The sequence below is a fragment of the Branchiostoma belcheri genome, unplaced genomic scaffold (assembly GCF_001625305.1).
Source record: "Branchiostoma belcheri isolate BF01 breed outbred unplaced genomic scaffold, Haploidv18h27 scaffold62, whole genome shotgun sequence".
In the NCBI taxonomy this organism is placed as follows: Eukaryota; Metazoa; Chordata; class Leptocardii; order Amphioxiformes; family Branchiostomatidae; genus Branchiostoma; species Branchiostoma belcheri.
The window spans coordinates 1194416-1211116 of record NW_017804265.1 but is presented as its reverse complement, the minus strand read 5'-3'; the positions used below and the strand labels follow the sequence as shown (position 1 = coordinate 1211116).

At 38.7% G+C, this 16701-nt stretch overlaps 2 protein-coding genes and 1 non-coding gene across 3 annotated transcripts; 1 reads left to right on the top strand and 2 right to left on the bottom strand.

The window, feature by feature from the left end:
• Positions 1 to 2403: 2403 nt before the first annotated feature.
• On the bottom strand, positions 2404 to 14781 carry LOC109483079 (endoplasmic reticulum-Golgi intermediate compartment protein 3-like). Its single transcript, XM_019786044.1, has 14 exons — positions 14565 to 14781; positions 13918 to 13988; positions 13356 to 13443; positions 13012 to 13128; positions 12700 to 12731; positions 12517 to 12590; positions 11830 to 11995; positions 11533 to 11590; positions 11265 to 11296; positions 10983 to 11079; positions 7352 to 7416; positions 6816 to 6952; positions 6317 to 6372; positions 2404 to 4902 (listed from the first exon to the last, which is right to left on the bottom strand). The coding sequence occupies exons 1-14, from the start codon at positions 14659 to 14661 to the stop codon at positions 4823 to 4825; spliced, it is 1170 nt and encodes a 389-aa protein (XP_019641603.1). The 5' UTR covers positions 14662 to 14781; the 3' UTR covers positions 2404 to 4822.
• On the bottom strand, positions 7683 to 7754 carry Trnap-cgg. Its single transcript has one exon. It is a non-coding gene; the product is annotated as a tRNA-Pro (tRNA).
• On the top strand, positions 8772 to 10100 carry LOC109483120 (reactive oxygen species modulator 1-like). The gene is made up of 2 exons (XM_019786116.1): positions 8772 to 8930; positions 9401 to 10100. Exons 1-2 carry the CDS (start codon positions 8794 to 8796, stop codon positions 9507 to 9509), a joined length of 246 nt encoding a protein of 81 aa, XP_019641675.1. The 5' UTR covers positions 8772 to 8793; the 3' UTR covers positions 9510 to 10100.
• Positions 14782 to 16701: the final 1920 nt, after the last annotated feature.

The following is a 16701-nucleotide window of genomic DNA, read 5'->3' as shown; positions in this document are numbered from 1 at the left end:
TGATGCGGATGTATATGTTCACGTATATGGATTCTTTCCAAAATTTAGATATTTAAAAAAAAACAAGAGGACAATTTAATAGAACACTTCATATTGTGACAAGTATTTACAAAGCCATGGAAAAATGTACATGTAGCTCACATTGTTTTGTCAATGAATTTCTTGAGGTTTTCTATGTCGGTTGTTCATCTTAATTCAAAACTATCACAGCGCTAGCTCTTATAATATTACTAGTATGGTTACATCTAATGTCTTCATCGTGTTGAAAGATTTGAATATATCGTTCTTTGAATACATCGTTCTATCTGACACAGTTTCGTTTTCACATATAAACAGAAATAAAGTTTTTCCCTCCAACCCCCCCCCCCATACTCTACAAATTGCTATATCTTCGATATTGTATTCAACTTCATTTCATTCTCTGGAAGATTTTATTAACTACATTAAAGTTATAGGTGCTATTGGTGTGCCAGCCATTTTCATTTTATGTCACCCTACGTTTTGTATTCGTTACTATGCACAACTTTATGTTTTATGAGCAAAGGATCCTTATAAGCACATTGCTCTCAAATCTATGTGAATAAATAAAATAAAGTTTCTAACGACTACTGAAGGTTCTGACTGTGTGACAGGGGCTTGACACGTACAATAGGATTCACGTCGTCAATATTCCAGTAGTATTGAATGTGACACACAGGAGATATGCAAAGAACTTTGAAGTAGATCAGCATTGATTTGCAATACCCCATGGATTCGTTACGGTACTAAAGTAAGAGCAGTGATTGTAGTGTGCAAAGTCCTCTGTTGGCAGGAGGCCAGTTAATGAGTGTTGACACACTTCTGTTAACGAGTTAGAAGCGTATTGCAAATCCCAAAATGGGCATCCAGCGTTTTCTACATGGGAGAAACTAAATTAACCTCAATATTAATGGCCGTCAAAATATCCAATTTCCAAGCAGATGTAGGGTCTGGCTCGACGTATCTTGAGGCTTATTTTAACATGTCCCAGTACGTATGATTCCGGGCAAAACACTCTAATTCCGGAGGAAATAACCATTTCAAAAAAGATTGAACGAATTGAATTAATACGTCGATGAAGGTTAGATATCCAGGTAATGCGATACGCCAAAAAGCAGTTACTCAAGCAACTGGATATGATTTTGAAAACCTCAATATTAATGACCGTCAAAATATCCAATTTTGACGGGAATTGAATTAATATTTGTAAGTATGATATATGTAGGTTGCAAGTAGATGGCTTCAGGAACAAAGCTTATTCTGAAGAATTATTGTGGAATTGTGACAAGGAGCCATAATTCTGGTAACCTTAGCCAAACAACACCAACTGTCAAGGAGGTCATGTATCGAAAAAACACTTGAGCAGTGAGCGCTACCAGATGTAGATGTGATTAATGACTTTCTTTCTCTGGGACAGTTTAAATCGAACGATACCCAATACAACCTGACCTACGATCCATGCGCAAACATAGACACACACACACACGGGCATACATACTAAAAACAATACCTTCTTTGTTATGCAGCTAATAAAATGTTTCCCCTGAGCACAACCATAAAAGTACTGTTGCCACTGACCCGTAATAAATATTTCAAGCTCTAGTGTGTTCAATCACAGAAGACCTACGCCCTGAAAAACTCTGTTTAGATATGATAATGACTGTGTTCCTCCCACAGAGTATGTTAGTCTGACACCAGGGGAAATATTTGCCTTGTTCCTTCATCAAGACATCATCAAAGTTTTATGAGTCTCATCACACTGGGATCAACTGAATGCTTTAATCAATATTGAAGTGGACTGAATTCTTATGTCTCATTTCGGCAGTGTCTTACGCTGCATTTTTTTTTTGCTTTGTTAATCCGATTGTCCCAATATGCGCAGTGTAAGAACGTAGACAGAATTGGAAAGGAGTACTGTATTGAGTTGGCCGCACTATATACATCTGTCTCTCTCGCACTCTCTCTATGTGTGTGTGTATATGTAACTGTGTGTGTGTGTAAGTTTGTGTGTGTATGTATGTATGTGTGTGTGTGTAGTGTATGTATAATATATATATGTGTGTGCATGTGTGTGTGTGTTTGTATATATGTATGTATGTATGTGTGTGTGTGTATGTATGTATATGTGTGTATGTGTGTGTGTGTGTGTGTGTGTGTGTGTGTGTGTGGCTATGTCAGGGTTAGAGACTCCGATCTGGTAGAAACTGTAGACTGAGGTCACAATCGAAGTAATAATAATAATAATAATAATAATAAGTAATGTACAGGGACTAGTTTCTAGTATTATGGAATTTACATGAAACAGAACTTATGATGCAATTTTCCCCTAATATAACTTAATAATATAACTTCAAGAGGTACCGGTGCATGAAAATGAAATCACAATAATTTTAAGACATTTATTGAAGTGCACTAAAACGAAATAAACATCTCACAAATTGCACTATGATTCACTACAAATTGCACATACATGTACACAATGCTAAGAAATGGTGCTGGTAGCGATGGTATATACAGCCCAAGAGGAAGAGAAATAGGAAAAGATCAAAAATCCTTTGCGAAAAGAATGAGTTTCAGTTGATGGTATTCAATACAAAAACTGCCTCATATGCACTGAACACCTTAAAAATAGAACATATCAATTACCTCACCCATTCTTAATTATGTCATAACCTTTTTACCCCATGTAGACCTCAGACAACTTTGGACAATAAAATTCATTCTTGAGTTGTCTTTCAGTTCACTGCTATTTGTTGAATTTTAACATACATTGTACAATAGAACTGATTTATATTATCTCTAATGATTTATAGTTATAGCCCTAAATTGATTGAAATATTTGCTTTGAAACCATAAATATCTACACATACCCACTTTGGTAAAACTGTTTCTCTATGAGCATAAAAATCATTCAAAATTATTCCAGGATGCAAGCTGACAGAATGCTCACAAGAGAACATTGGGTATTGGGTTGGTATAACTCTAAGTTCATTAATGGCACCTGAATTTTGCGCTGCAGTGAACATACAAATTTTGTCGCATTTTCGTGTTCCTAGTAGAAACAACAGTACCAACAAAAGCGAATTGCTGGCGATTCCAAAATCATAAAAATTCTATCTTGGGAATACGTCATGATTCACAGTCAGTACTCTCCTTTAAAGTATTGCCACACATCCATTTAACCAATGTTTCATTTAAGTGTTATTTGGCACATTACCATAATGATTATAGTTTTCATGTATTCTAACAGCTCAAAAATGTAACAATGTTTCCAAGACCAGGATACATGTTTGCACCGCCACCAAAAGAAAAATGTTCAGCTCAATACCTTAACCCCTCAAAACATTCCACACACAGTATATACCTTTCACATAGTTCAGTTGAAATACAGATACATATAATTTTTTTGGTTTGAAAATGGCAAGATATGTCCTTAAAAAAAATTCAACACATATTATTGTAGTCAAACTTGTCTAAAAAGACCACCAAGGGAACTGAGAAAAAAGTGGTCTTCTTACGCAAAAAGCATGGTGACATGGTAGGATGGAGAACAAGAAAACCGCAGAAAATTTCCACCAATGGTGAACCAGTTGGCGCCATTTTATATGGTGCAATGGCAAACTGATTCTTGCAAGTTATTCTCAAAGAAGCATTTTCTGCCACACGTTTGACAACAATGCATAGGCAGATATTAGTCTATTTGCGGTCGCAAATAGTGCGGGTCGCGGTCGCTTTGGACAAGTGGTCGCGCCAGCTCACGCAAGTCCGAAAATTAGGGCTGCGGTTGTCATGGCCAGAACGCCTGCTTATGGAGATGGTTGCTTGAGCAGGTTTGACTGTAGCTTGCTGAATGCACATCCAACTAACTCTACTTGTTATTTACATCCTATGGGCCAAATGTTGTCTGACATATTCACACTTCCACTGGAAATGATGAAACATTATGTACAGTCTATCATGTTGCGAAGATATTCAAAATACATTTGTCAGAGTTTGTCGCAAGTATCGAACACATTTGAGAACTGGTACTGATTTTTCATCACATAAAAGTAATTTGCATTCATCTAAAGACAAATCACTCTGTAAATAAAAGATATTATTTGGTGATGGATGTTGTAAGGCACAGACTTTTTGACGAAAGCCAAGACAGATGACTTTCTTGGGAATTCATTTCTTGGGAATTCTTAGCTTCCTTCCACACTACTAGTACATTGTATGTTGTTGAAAATGACAGCATATGAAGGCTTGTAATAGGACATGAAAATCTGAAACTATTTCAAACCAGAACTGAACTGTATTTTAAACCAGAACTGAACTGAAAATTTCAAACCTGAACAAACCTCAGCATGTGATACAAAATAAGTCAAGCAACTGGATCAATTCTGTAAAGAGTTAGATGTTTCAGATAACAGAAGTTTTGAAAGATAACATCAGTGGCAGATAAAATATAGAGAAAAATGTCTGCAACATCATCTAACTCTTCTAGAGAATTTACTCAGTTGATTGATTGATTTTGTATCATGTACTGTTCTGTTTGAATGTCTAACCTTCTTTGATGTAAACTCCAGTGTGTTGTAAAGACATTGCCAAGTAAATTTGCTGTAAATTTTAAAACAACGATTTTGGGGACATCTATGGGTTGATCACATACTGTTCTGTAGCCTGACATCCAGCCTTGTCTGCTCCTACTGTTACTGTGGTAGTAACAATTGGAGCAGGCAGAAGCTCAACAAGGCTGGGTCCCAGGCTACACTTAAAGCATAATGTTTATTTGGTTTTAAAATGGTATCACATGGGTGTTTCATCATGATGCCTTCCCCAGGTCTATTTTCTGCTGGATTGCCCTGGCTGAGTGGTAGATGAGGGAGTCTATCAGCCCAGCAACTGTAAAACAACAAACAACAACAGAATCTTTATTTGCATGTTCATGCCCATGGGGCTAATGTATACATCAGAGTATAATGATACAGTGTACATGTACTATGTATATGTAAATCATAATGAGTAACATATGTAGGATAGAAGGATAAAAGAATAACATTAAAGTCTTAGGAACTACTAGAAAGTACATTCTATCTGTAGGTCTTGAAGATTGAACAGCATCAACTTCTTTGGACAATAAACAAATAGAGCACTGTTTCCTTGACTGCCATGGCAGCATGGAAAATGTAGTATGGAAACACACGTATGAACACACATACATACACATGCCTTCAAGTACCGGAGTTATCAACCAAGGATTGAGGTGTTTAAAAACTCATTTTTTCCCTAAAAAAAGTAGAACTATCATGAAACTCACTGCAATCAAGTACAGAGGGGGCATGCTCACTAGATAGCTTTAAACGATGTTTACGTATAGATGTTCAAGGGCTAGGGGTAACAAGTCATTCAGTGTAATATACTAGTAGCCAGCTGCCGCCGCACCGCGCGCCTGCAAAGTTGGTCTGATACGGTGAAGGGCGGTTATACTGGCTATACAGATACAGACATACATGTATACAGACATGATGCTTGACTTATATCTGGCATATTTGCTGAGAGTTATCTTTTACAGTCGTTATCATCAGACATCAGTCCTCCTCTAAAGCAGTGTAGCCAAAGTTAAGCTTCCAGTACTGTTTGGCTTTCATTGCTGAAAGAAGTTCATGTCTTTCTAAATCAGTTTCTGTGTCTCTGAGTTTCTTTACTGTTAAATTCCCATTAAGTTGAAAATCTCTGTAATCCCAGTGAAAAGATGAGTAAATGGATGAGATGTCTACAAACTAAAGGACCAGACAACTTGGCACCGCTGTGAAGGGAAGAGAAAGACTTCGGAAATTTGATCTGAAGTTGAAAGTTCCAGCTTAAGCCAGGTAATAACCAACAGAAGATAGGATGGATTATTTTCTCAATGAAACTAGGCAAAGAGAGATCTGAAACATCATTGCTTGTGACAAAGACTTGGCTCTACAGAAGAATAAGTGTTCTAGCTATTTTTCCTATCATTCAAAATATATTTGATGTTACATGTTGAGTGAGGCATCGTGCCATAGATGCAACAATCCTAAGGGGGGTTCAGGGGCATTCTCACTAAGAACAATTTTAGAAACCTTGACCCTCTGAAACATTGTTTGCTACATTGTGAGGGGCAAATTTTACTGGTAGACTAAGTTTAGTTTAATGACATCTCTTTCCATGTATTTACATGCCAATTTTTGGCTGTTAAAGATGACAGATTGGGCAAATTTTTTGTCGGTCACGAGCAGCAAAATTCCTGGCAAGAATACTGAGAAGCGTATTACAAGATGGCTTAACTTACCTGTGAAAACCCCACCTACAATGGCACACACTCCAGTTAGGAAGTGCATAAAAGACCTGCAGATAAAAAAAAAAAACATTTTCAATATTTTGGTGATAAAAAAGCATGCCGTACAGACAAAAGATGAGTTTACCTTCAGTGCAACTTCATTGCAGTTGCTACAAAGATACTACTAGTAAACATAGGGCCCTTATTCACAATGGATATACAGTCAGTACTTATAACTTTAGGGCAGTTATACCAGCTATACAAATACAGAAGATGGTGCGTTATGCTAAGGGCAGTCATACCAGCTATACAGATACAGAAGCTGGTGCATAAGGGCAGTTATACCAGCTATACAGATACATGGAAGCTGGCGCGTTATGCTAAGGGAAGTTACATTTTGTATACCAGCTATAGATATACAGAAGCTGGTGCGTTATCTACAAAGCATGGATGATCATATGTCAGTATTGACCTTATAACCAGCTGATGAAGCTATTTACTGATGCCTCACCTCTGTTTTTCTGTGAACTGCACCATCATGGGTGAAAGCTCGTACAGGACAAACACACCAGGCAAGCCCTGTTCTCCTGATGAGGCCGTTACCTGCTTCTGATGTTTCGTCACCGAAAACTGGTTCGTTCTCACTTCCTATCAACATGAAAAAAAAGAACAACAGTGTTTCAGCCAGCCTGAATTTTTTTCCATCATTGGACACCAATGGCTCTAGAAAATGTTGAAATCTTGACCCTCTGAAATGCTATTTTCTGCATTTTGGGGACAAATATTTGCTGGTAGACTACTAGTAATCTTACTTTAATGACACCTCTTTCCATATCTTTACAGGACAATTTTTGTCTATCAAAGATGACAGATTGGGCAAAATGTTTGTCCATGAATAGCAGAAAAAATCTGTCAAATGAAGGAATGACGGACACTGGTTAAAACACTGCCCAACACACTTATCAAGAAGCCCCAGACTATAAATGTGAGCAGTAATTTTACAACATTAGTTACAATTGTCACAATTGTCAGCAGTTCTCAACTTACCTGTCCACTAATTTTCTTGTAAATGGTTGGAACTATTTTCACAAAGTACTGATACATCATGGAACCTAGAAGGACAAACAATTCAACATGGGTAAGCAAAGGTGGTACATTTGTATCATAATGATCAAGTTCAAGTAATTACTGCAGTTCATACCCAAACCGATAGGGGAGCTGTTGGATGTAAAAATATGTTTCAGCACACAGCATTTTTGTTGGCACTGGGGCAAGAAATTTGAAAAAAAAAAAAACAAGTAAAAGTAGAATTTACCAACACTTCGGCTAGAAAATATTTTCTAAAAGCGGGAGAAAATACAGGTCAGTAAAAACATATGGGCTTGACCGGGAGTCGAACCCGGGACCTCTCGCACCCGAAGCGAGAATCATGCCCCTAGACCACCAAGCCGCTACGCCGAGTGGAGCGATTTTCTTCGCCTTTGAATAGTCCAAACTAATTTCGTCAACTTCTCGACATCTCCTTTGAATCAAATGTGCACTTTGATACCTAATTTGTGTCAATATAAGTCCATATTTGAATAAATTTTTGTCAAAATCAAAGATAGCGGGCGGGAAAACCAACATGGCCGCGTAAAAAGAAAAGCGCCTTGACCTCTTGACCCTAGGCGCACAGTATGATGGGACACAACATGGCCGTCTTCTGAGTCACGACTGACTTCGTATCCTTGAAAAATTATTTGTTTGCCCGTTTCTGGAGAAGTTTGTAAGCTTTGTCCCCTTCTAGGCGTGCTAAGCGATACATAGAACACTGCCCCTTCGTTTTGATCTATTCTCTCACTGAGAAACGGTGCAACCAACGTCATTGAGCCTTGATACAGGTAGGGAAGGGGTCATGCTCGGTTTCGTGCTTGGTTGCATATCACAAGCAAGACCTTTCATCATTTGTAAAGTGTTATAAATGTCGGATATATTACATAGAGTACCTGAAACGCTTTTGTAGTTTCATTTGGACTTGTAAAGTACAATGCTATCATTCATTAAAGGTGATATGCACATGGCAACTCTGCCCTTCAAAAGAGGTTATGATAGTATAATTTGATACATAATTTTGTACCCACAACACTAACGTTACGTGCACTGAAGCACGTGTATACATATGAATGTGTACTTGTCGCTTGTAACAAGAAGGAGGTTTGAACTCTTTGCTTGTTTGTGTAAGGATACTGGATAGTTGCAAAAATCTCACAAAGGTATGAGATACATGTAGCATGCAAGTAGCGATGGTTTGAACACGTGGTGGGCATGAGCATATATGCACTCTGAAAAGAACATGTATCAGTAACTAAACACGTATTTCTCTGAAATAATAGAAACAAACCATTGTTTTAGGGCAGTGTCTGACCATGTTTGGTTGTGTATGACAGAAAGGTAATATAACAGAAAATCTCTGTAGTTCTTGCAGCACGAGTACTACTACATTATTCAGCATGCCGTCGGTAGGAAGTCACATGCAGCAGTACGGCCAGGGGCCCAGCTGTTGGGACAGGATCAAACTGGGCTTTGGAATCGGCTTCGCAGTCGGCATCAGTGCTGGCGCACTCTTTGGCACATTCGCATCATTGAGGTCAGATGATATTTTTGTGATATATGTCAATGTTTAAGGCCAAAATCCTTTTTTTCTGCATATCTGCACTGGTACAGATAAATTTTACCTGCACTTACTCTGTTACTCATATAGGAAGTATGGATCATGCTAAAACCTGTTCAGAAACCATTGCCAATTTATACTTGTCTTCATATGTGGAAACAGTGAATGTAGCAAATAAAAATCCACATACACCTCCATTTGTAGATTGTATATAAACCCATTACACGGAACAGTGCAGGTTAGGTACAGGTAGACCCGTAGAAATACCTGCACAGCTCTAATTTTACCTGAATGCGCCATGGAGGTATTATACCTCTATGCATATACCCAGTACATAGACCAGTGCAGGCTAGGTAAATGTATGTTTTCATTTAATTGGCTTGTTTGTGCATGAATCTGCATTATCTGTACCACCATCTGATTGTAAGAACTCATGTTTTTTACAGAATGGGTCTGAGAGGACGGGAGTTCATCGGACAAGTCGGCAAAACCATGATGCAGAGTGGAGGAACATTTGGAGTCTTCATGTCCATCGGAACTGGGATCAGGTGTTAGAGATAGGAAGTGGGGAGGGGGGCTCTTGGGTTATAGTATGGCTTAAAAACATAGAAACACATAATGTTGACTCATGATCACTGCAGAGAAACATCAGTGGGGGAACACGCTGGAGCAGTCTTGTACCAATGTAAAGTCTGGTTTATAGTGTGGCTTAAAAATGTAGAAAAAACATAATGTTGACTCGTGATCACTGCAACATTACTTAATTTAGTGAGAAAACACACTGGAGCAGTCTTACATGTACCATGGATTAAAGTATGGCATAAAAATATATGGAAAACGAGTTGTGATCACTTCTATCAAGAGGAATATTTTAGGCTGGCATCCAAACCTATTACAGCTGCCTGCAGCTGGTCTCTTTCCTATTCTGTGTAAATAGAGGAGAGGACAAAAGAGACACTGCAGTTGCAAGAGGCCTGGATACCAGGCTAGAATCTTTCACAGTGGCATACAAAAATCGCAGGGAGGAAACATATATTAGGGATGTCTTAGGAAAGGAAGAAGTTTGGGTTACAGTATGGCTTACAGAATCTATCAAAGTGTAATGTTGTAGGCACTGCTATTAAGTGGAATCTTCCACAGTTAAATGTAACTGCATTGTTATTCAATTGCTGCAGTGATGTACAAAAGGGTTCTGAATTGAAGTGTATTGTGACTCATATAAAAAGGACAGAGATTGTAATAAACATGGATACACAATATAAAGGCCAACCATTGGACAATAGCTAGTGCAAAGGCTTAATACTATGAGCTGAAAATGAGTACAGTACATGTATTTGAATTAGAAGATGTCTTCTATTGCTGTCATAGTTTGTTTCCGATCATCATACAGATAACACATTTAAAAGTTGTATTTCTCATACTTCCCATTGAAACTGCTTACCTGTAGCCCTTCAAAGACTTCTATTCTAAGTATTCTAAGTGAAGTTTTGTACTGATGAGTTGTTGAATGAGGGAATAGTACATGTACAATGTAGTTTGTTAAGTGGGGGACTTGAAGCAAAAGCCTTACATTTATGCTGCAGAATGTACATGTACCAACCTCTGTACCAGTTTCCATGTGAGGAAAATGTAGTACGATGATTCCAGCTCAATAAATTGATGGTAAATTAAATGTGACTCAGTTTGTGTTTGTGTGTTCTGTAAGGTTTATAATATGACCACCTTTCTTACATGAGACATGCAAAAGATTGAAAATTTCATTTGTTCAAAGTTTCATAATACATGTACTTAGACATACCTTGTCAAATGTACAATAGAGCTTCTATGTGTAAATGTACTAGCCATGGGATATCAATGCCAAAATAACAATGCTACACCAAAAATACAAACCTATGCCGCACTCAAAACTGCAATACAGATTATGAGTATGAACTGAGTTCTAGGTTTACAATGTCTAGTCCAATTCAAGGAGAACTACAAGTATATAATAGTAGGTAACAGGAAGGCCCCTGTTGTTTAAAACCTTACCTTGTTTAGCTGCTATCACATGTCCGTCTAGTGGGTTGACCCTCCCTGGAATGTCTGTTCCAAAACTCAGGTGGTTCACATGGTGGCTCAGGTTAAACTGGGAGTGGGCACAAATGTCTGTCAAAAATGGCTCAAGCCCTTATCACACATACTGAATCTTTTTTTTTGTAGTTTAATGTAGTCCCTGTTACAACATTTAATTCACTCTAGAACCAATATTCACAACTTCGCTACACTACTATCTTACAGTATTTCAAGTACAGTATATAAAAGTATACCCACCTTTTCTCCACCAAATGGTTGTAGATCATGTACTGTGAGATGGAAGAGACAACTAGTTAAAACAGTATGATAGTGGAACTACATGTACTACTACATGTAATAGTATATCAGAGCGAGGAGCATAGGAAGACATCAAATGACTGCTTTTCTGTATAGAGTGGCATAAGGTAACATAAAAGGCATCATTTTCTTAAATGTTGCAATCAAGCTGGTCAAACAAAAATGATCAATCTTTATTTAGAATATTTATAATCTCAGTGGTACATACCATGTACATGATGCTGTTGAAAACTTTTTCCAGGAGCAAAATGGAAGTTTCCTGCTACCTGCACCGGAGGATAAAAAAAACAGTAGCTGTAGTAGTAAATTTTAGTCTTTGACATACCTTCCAAAATTCAACTTCCTAAAAAGTTCCTCTCTCATCTTACAACCCCCTAAAAGTCAGAAATGTGAGATGATTGCTGAAAAGTGAATGACAATTACATGAATACTCTGAATAATTTTCTGGCACAAGATGTTACATAATGCTCCTTCAAAAACATACATAAATCTGATCACCACGTACCTTATTAACTTCCAGGTAGCCGTACACTTGGCAGCCCTCGTTTTTCTGCTGCTTGAGTTTCTCGGACCAGCCCTCCCTCCTGCACTGCTCGATACTGTCAGGGTTGTTGAAGGCCCAGCCTTTTCTCCTGTAGGCTTCTCTTACATCCTCACAGGTGTTACAGCATCTAGAGAGATTACACAACACCATCTGTATCAGTATAGCCGGTATAACCACCCTTCGACGTAACACACAGTAGCTTCGCAGGCACACGGTGCGGTAGCAGCTAGCTATATTACATCGAACAGCTTGTTACACTCTATCTTTGCATATATCTATATTGCCTTTTCTCCTGTAGGCTTCCCTTACAAAAGGCTTACATCCTCACAGGTGTTACAGCAACTGGACCAATTACAAAAGATGGTATGTTGTACAATTTATTATGTGACATTTTAGCACACAAAAAAATGAAATTTTAGGGGCAATGTTCTAGCCAGTATCTACAGGTATCTTTCCAGCATTTGACGGAATTTTGCTACTCATGAGGGACAAAAATGATGCCCAATCCATCATCTTCAACAGACAAAAAAAGGAGTGTAAAAAGATGGAAGGACATGCCATTCAACTATAAAGGTACGTCTACCAGCAAAATTTGCCTCTCAAAATGCAGGAAATAACATTTCAGAGGGTTAAGATTTCAAAATTTACCTCAAGTCATCAGTCTCAGCTCCATAGCAGCTTTCACACATGTCTGCTGTCTTGTTCTCCAGCTTTTTTATTGCCTGAAAAAGCAAAACAATGGTTCCTCATGTTTTTTTTCATTCAGTAATATGTAGTAGGTAAAATGTGTGCAGAGGAATTGGTCATACATGTATTTAATGTTGTTCTTACCTGAATAAACTCATCTGATGGGTCTCCTAAGTCTGAAACAGAAAACAAACAAATCAGACAATATAATCTATTTCTTAGTTAGTACTTTGCTCCTATCTTTAAAATCACTTTGAAACAGAAGAACAAATTATACAGCTACCGGTGAGTCTGCCTTGTCTGTAGTTCTGGTTTGAAGCATTCATTATGCCTGATGGTGCCAACTGGTAGGATTCGAACCCATGACCTCTTGCCTAAGTCTTGGTTCTGAGTCAAACACTCGGCCATTACACATACTTTTAGAAACCTATGGTAATGATACAGAAATCTCTTGACCTTCTTTCTCCGGTTCATCCAGTACATTTCCCTGCAGGTCCATCCTCCTCTTGAACAGATTGTGGTCCACGTCTATCTGCTGTTCACCTGCGATGTCCATGGCATCTATACTCAGGTCTGCAGAGAGAAGGCACAGGTTCAGGTACAGTCAAACCCTACAACAGCCTCTTCTCTTAGATAGTTTAAGACAGCCAAATTTTATATGACTGATCTACAAACTGTCCTAAAAAAAACATTACAAAGTCTACTATTGCTGGTGTGAGAAAAGAGTCTTAGATGTATTCAGTATACTAGTAAATAGAAATGCAATATATTTTTGTCAATTCTTTACACCTGTTACTTACATGCACAAGGTACTTTAGGAAACATGATGTCGATGTTGATCCTCATCTTCTCCCCTCGCGAGGTGTCAACAAACAACTCCTCTGTTACCTGTAGGCAAAGGTTCAAAAGAATCATGAGAACAATTGTCTTTGCTGTGTTCCTAAGCATTATCCTAATTTCACTCACTTATAAAAATGCAGGTAACTTAGTGCAGGTACAAAATGTAATAGGAGTTGTACTGATATTTCTGATGTCTACATGCACTAGGCCATGTCTTGGTTTTTTTATTCATGTATGTGGATTGTTATTTGCTGTATAATCACTGTAAACAACTTTATAAATGAAATGTAAAAGAAGTAATATTTAGCAATGGTTTTTGAACAGTATTTACTGTGATCCATGCTTTGCAGAGTCTGAGTGTTGCTGGTAAAATTTATCTAGTGCAGGTAATTTTCAATGTTACCTGAACTGGTACTGGTACAGATATGCAGAAAAAGTATTTCGAGCCCTGCTTTTACGTACTTACAAACATGTTACCTACACAACACTGGTGATAGTTAGAAATAAGCATGTTCTTCCCACCTCTAGAGTCAGGTAGTACTGCAGCTCTGACACAAACAGGAGAATCATGAAGAAACCACTGATGATGGTCACTGTAAGAACAAGGAAACATATCATTATAATCTGTGCAACACACACCATACTAAGACCCAGTGCGCTTGGTTAAATTGCAAGCCGTAGTGAAGCCGCATTACTGTACCCTCTACAAAATGTATCACTTTGTCTGTAGGGCATTATATTATGAGGAAATGAGACCGAAATTACGTTGAAAGGACAAACATAATTTTTTTTTTTCAATAATATTTTTTTTCTTTCTGGTCAGCTTTCTGGTCACATATAACACGTGTATCAAAGTTACCATAATCACAAACGGAACCATATATTGTTGATATATCGATCTACACTGTAGTTCCGTGTGTGTACATCCTTATTATCTATCAGCTTATCTGTGCTTTAAAATTATAGTAAATAAATACTACATAATTTCAGACACAGCACATGGCCAGTCAAAAATATCTACTGTACTCATCTAACTAAAAACTTTCATTCCATCCCCTTAAGACAAGAAACTGGCAGGGGCTTTCTTGTAGAAGCTTTAGACCTGTCTTTATTTTTATTAAACAGGTGCCAATTTGGCAGTGGGGAGGGGGGCACCAGCCGGTACTTACCGGCAGCTCCGCCGAAGGTTTTGACGCGGAAATCGTCCAGAGTTTTGGGGTAGGCATCGAACCGCCGGAGTTTCGCCGCCCATTCGTTCGCCTGCATGCTGTAGACTTGAGTCCTGCGTCAAAATCGGGACAGGGAGGTACAGAAATGTGTGACAACAAGCCAAGTTGGCGATCTGGAAAGTTTGAAGAGGCCTCTTCGCACATGCGTGGTTGGGATAACCTTTGAACCGGGAAGTGTGGGAGTTTTAGAAAAATCCGCAAGTCGGCGCTTCTGACTGGTCCTTTTTCCCGCAAAGTTTCAAACTAGAAAGATAAAGATGAACGCAGAACGCGAGCCTCTACCAGGCTTCGGGAGGCGACTGGAAGAGTAGAAATTGGCCAAATAAGACAGAGAGATAACATGCCTGGGGAGTTGGTCAGATAGAGAGTACAGTTTCGCGTCAACCGGCCCCTGCGATCGCTCCCCATGTATTCTAAGCCGAGTGGCCGCCATTTTGATTGCAATCAGCCGCCTGCAAACTAGCCGCTACTTTTCTGACAAGCTATTCCTATATATCAGAAAAGTAGTGGCACATTTGCTAGTAGCTGATTCAGCGGGCTGCCGACCAAGATGGCGGCCACTCGGCTTATGAATACATGGGGAGCGATCGCAAATAGTGGCGGTACGAGTCGCGCAGGGGCCGGTTGACGCACAAAACACCCCGGCACGTTAGGTGAGGCTGTTAGGAATCTAGGGACGTGCAAACTTCGGTCTCAAAGTGTTCCGGCACGGTAAAACGCATGTTTGTTCATTTGGCCCAATGCACCGCTCCGCGACTGTTGTTAGGGCTAAGGCCATGTTGATTTGATTATATGGATGACATCATTCGGGAACCCCAAAATTGATGCGCGCGTGCGAATAAAAAAAAAGTTTTGCAAAAAAAAAGTTAGTTTTCATTATGAAATCTATGTGGTCATGAGGGTTGAACAAATGGGACAGAATATGGTTTGGCGAATAATCTAGTCTTCAAGTTCATTTCTTTACAATTTCGTCTTTTTTCGTTTGATTTTGGCATTCTACGACATTGGTATGGTTTTTTTTGTAACTAACGGTATATTTTTGCTCATTTTGCAACTGTTTTGTACGATTTACAGTATGGTTGAAAACTTTTTTTTTTTAAACGGCCGAAAATTCATGCGCGCGCGGATGTCATCCATATAATCAAATCAACATGGCCTAATGTAAAAGACTGCAAGCAAGAGAAGCCCTGCAACAGTCGCCGCGGCTAAGTTTACCCCCAGCCTATGTTATCTTTCAGTTTCACTATCATGTACATCTCTAGTGCAAGAAGATCGGGACCCACAGACCAAAAGCCTACCAACCCGAAGATGGTATGCAGGTATTTGGCCAATTTCAAGTTGAATTTCTAAGTAGCTCTTTCGCCTTCCGAAGCCTGGTAGAGGCTATAGAAAGCAGGGGGGTTTGATAACAGGGACTCGCACAAAAACAGACGGGAGATTTTTGTATGCGATTTAATTTCCTCATGTTTAATTGGATTTGATTTACTTTTAATTGGATTTAATTTCCACATGTAATTATATGTAACAGATGATTTGCACAGTTCGGACTCAGAAGCCACATGAGGTCACACCCCTCAACGAGAGGACACTAAGAGTCATCTTCGACGACGAAGGACCACCAAGAAGGGAGTTGCCCGTGAGTATTTGTTATACAGTTACTATAGCTAGAAACTTGTAAGCAAACAAAGAAATGGAACATATCTGCTATTGATTGGGTATTTCAAACCATATATGTTCAGGCTCAGCTAGTCTATAAAAATTGTGTCTGTATTTACAATCACTAGCTAGTATAGAGTTTAACGAATAAAAGGCAATGTTTGCGCCAGTCTGATATTAGGCATGTCAAACTTTCCCGCTCGGGCATTGGAACGCGGGGGCGCGCGAGGCAGTAAATATTTTTAAACTATCGTTAAAAATCAACCGTTTGTATTATGCCAATAAAAATCGTTATCAACAATGAATATGATGTCAGCTATCGTGTCATTGTATTTTTAGTTGAAAATATGGATCAATAAAGGAGCTAAAAATCAGCAAAGTTGAAAATACAGCCGAAAATCAGCCCCGTTCGGACGCCGCG

Coding starts and splice junctions, on each gene's coding strand:
- LOC109483079 (XM_019786044.1), bottom strand. CDS start 14,661: ATGCAGGCGAACGAATGGGCGGCGAAACTCCGGCGGTTCGATGCCTAC. Junction 7,417..10,982: donor TGTGATAGCAGCTAAACAAG/GTAAGGTTTTAA, acceptor TTGTCCTTCTAG/GTTCCATGATGTATCAGTAC. Junction 4,903..6,316: donor TGTAGGTGGGGTTTTCACAG/GTAAGTTAAGCC, acceptor GTTGTTTTACAG/TTGCTGGGCTGATAGACTCC.
- LOC109483120 (XM_019786116.1), top strand. CDS start 8,794: ATGCCGTCGGTAGGAAGTCACATGCAGCAGTACGGCCAGGGGCCCAGC. Junction 8,931..9,400: donor GGCACATTCGCATCATTGAG/GTCAGATGATAT, acceptor TGTTTTTTACAG/AATGGGTCTGAGAGGACGGG.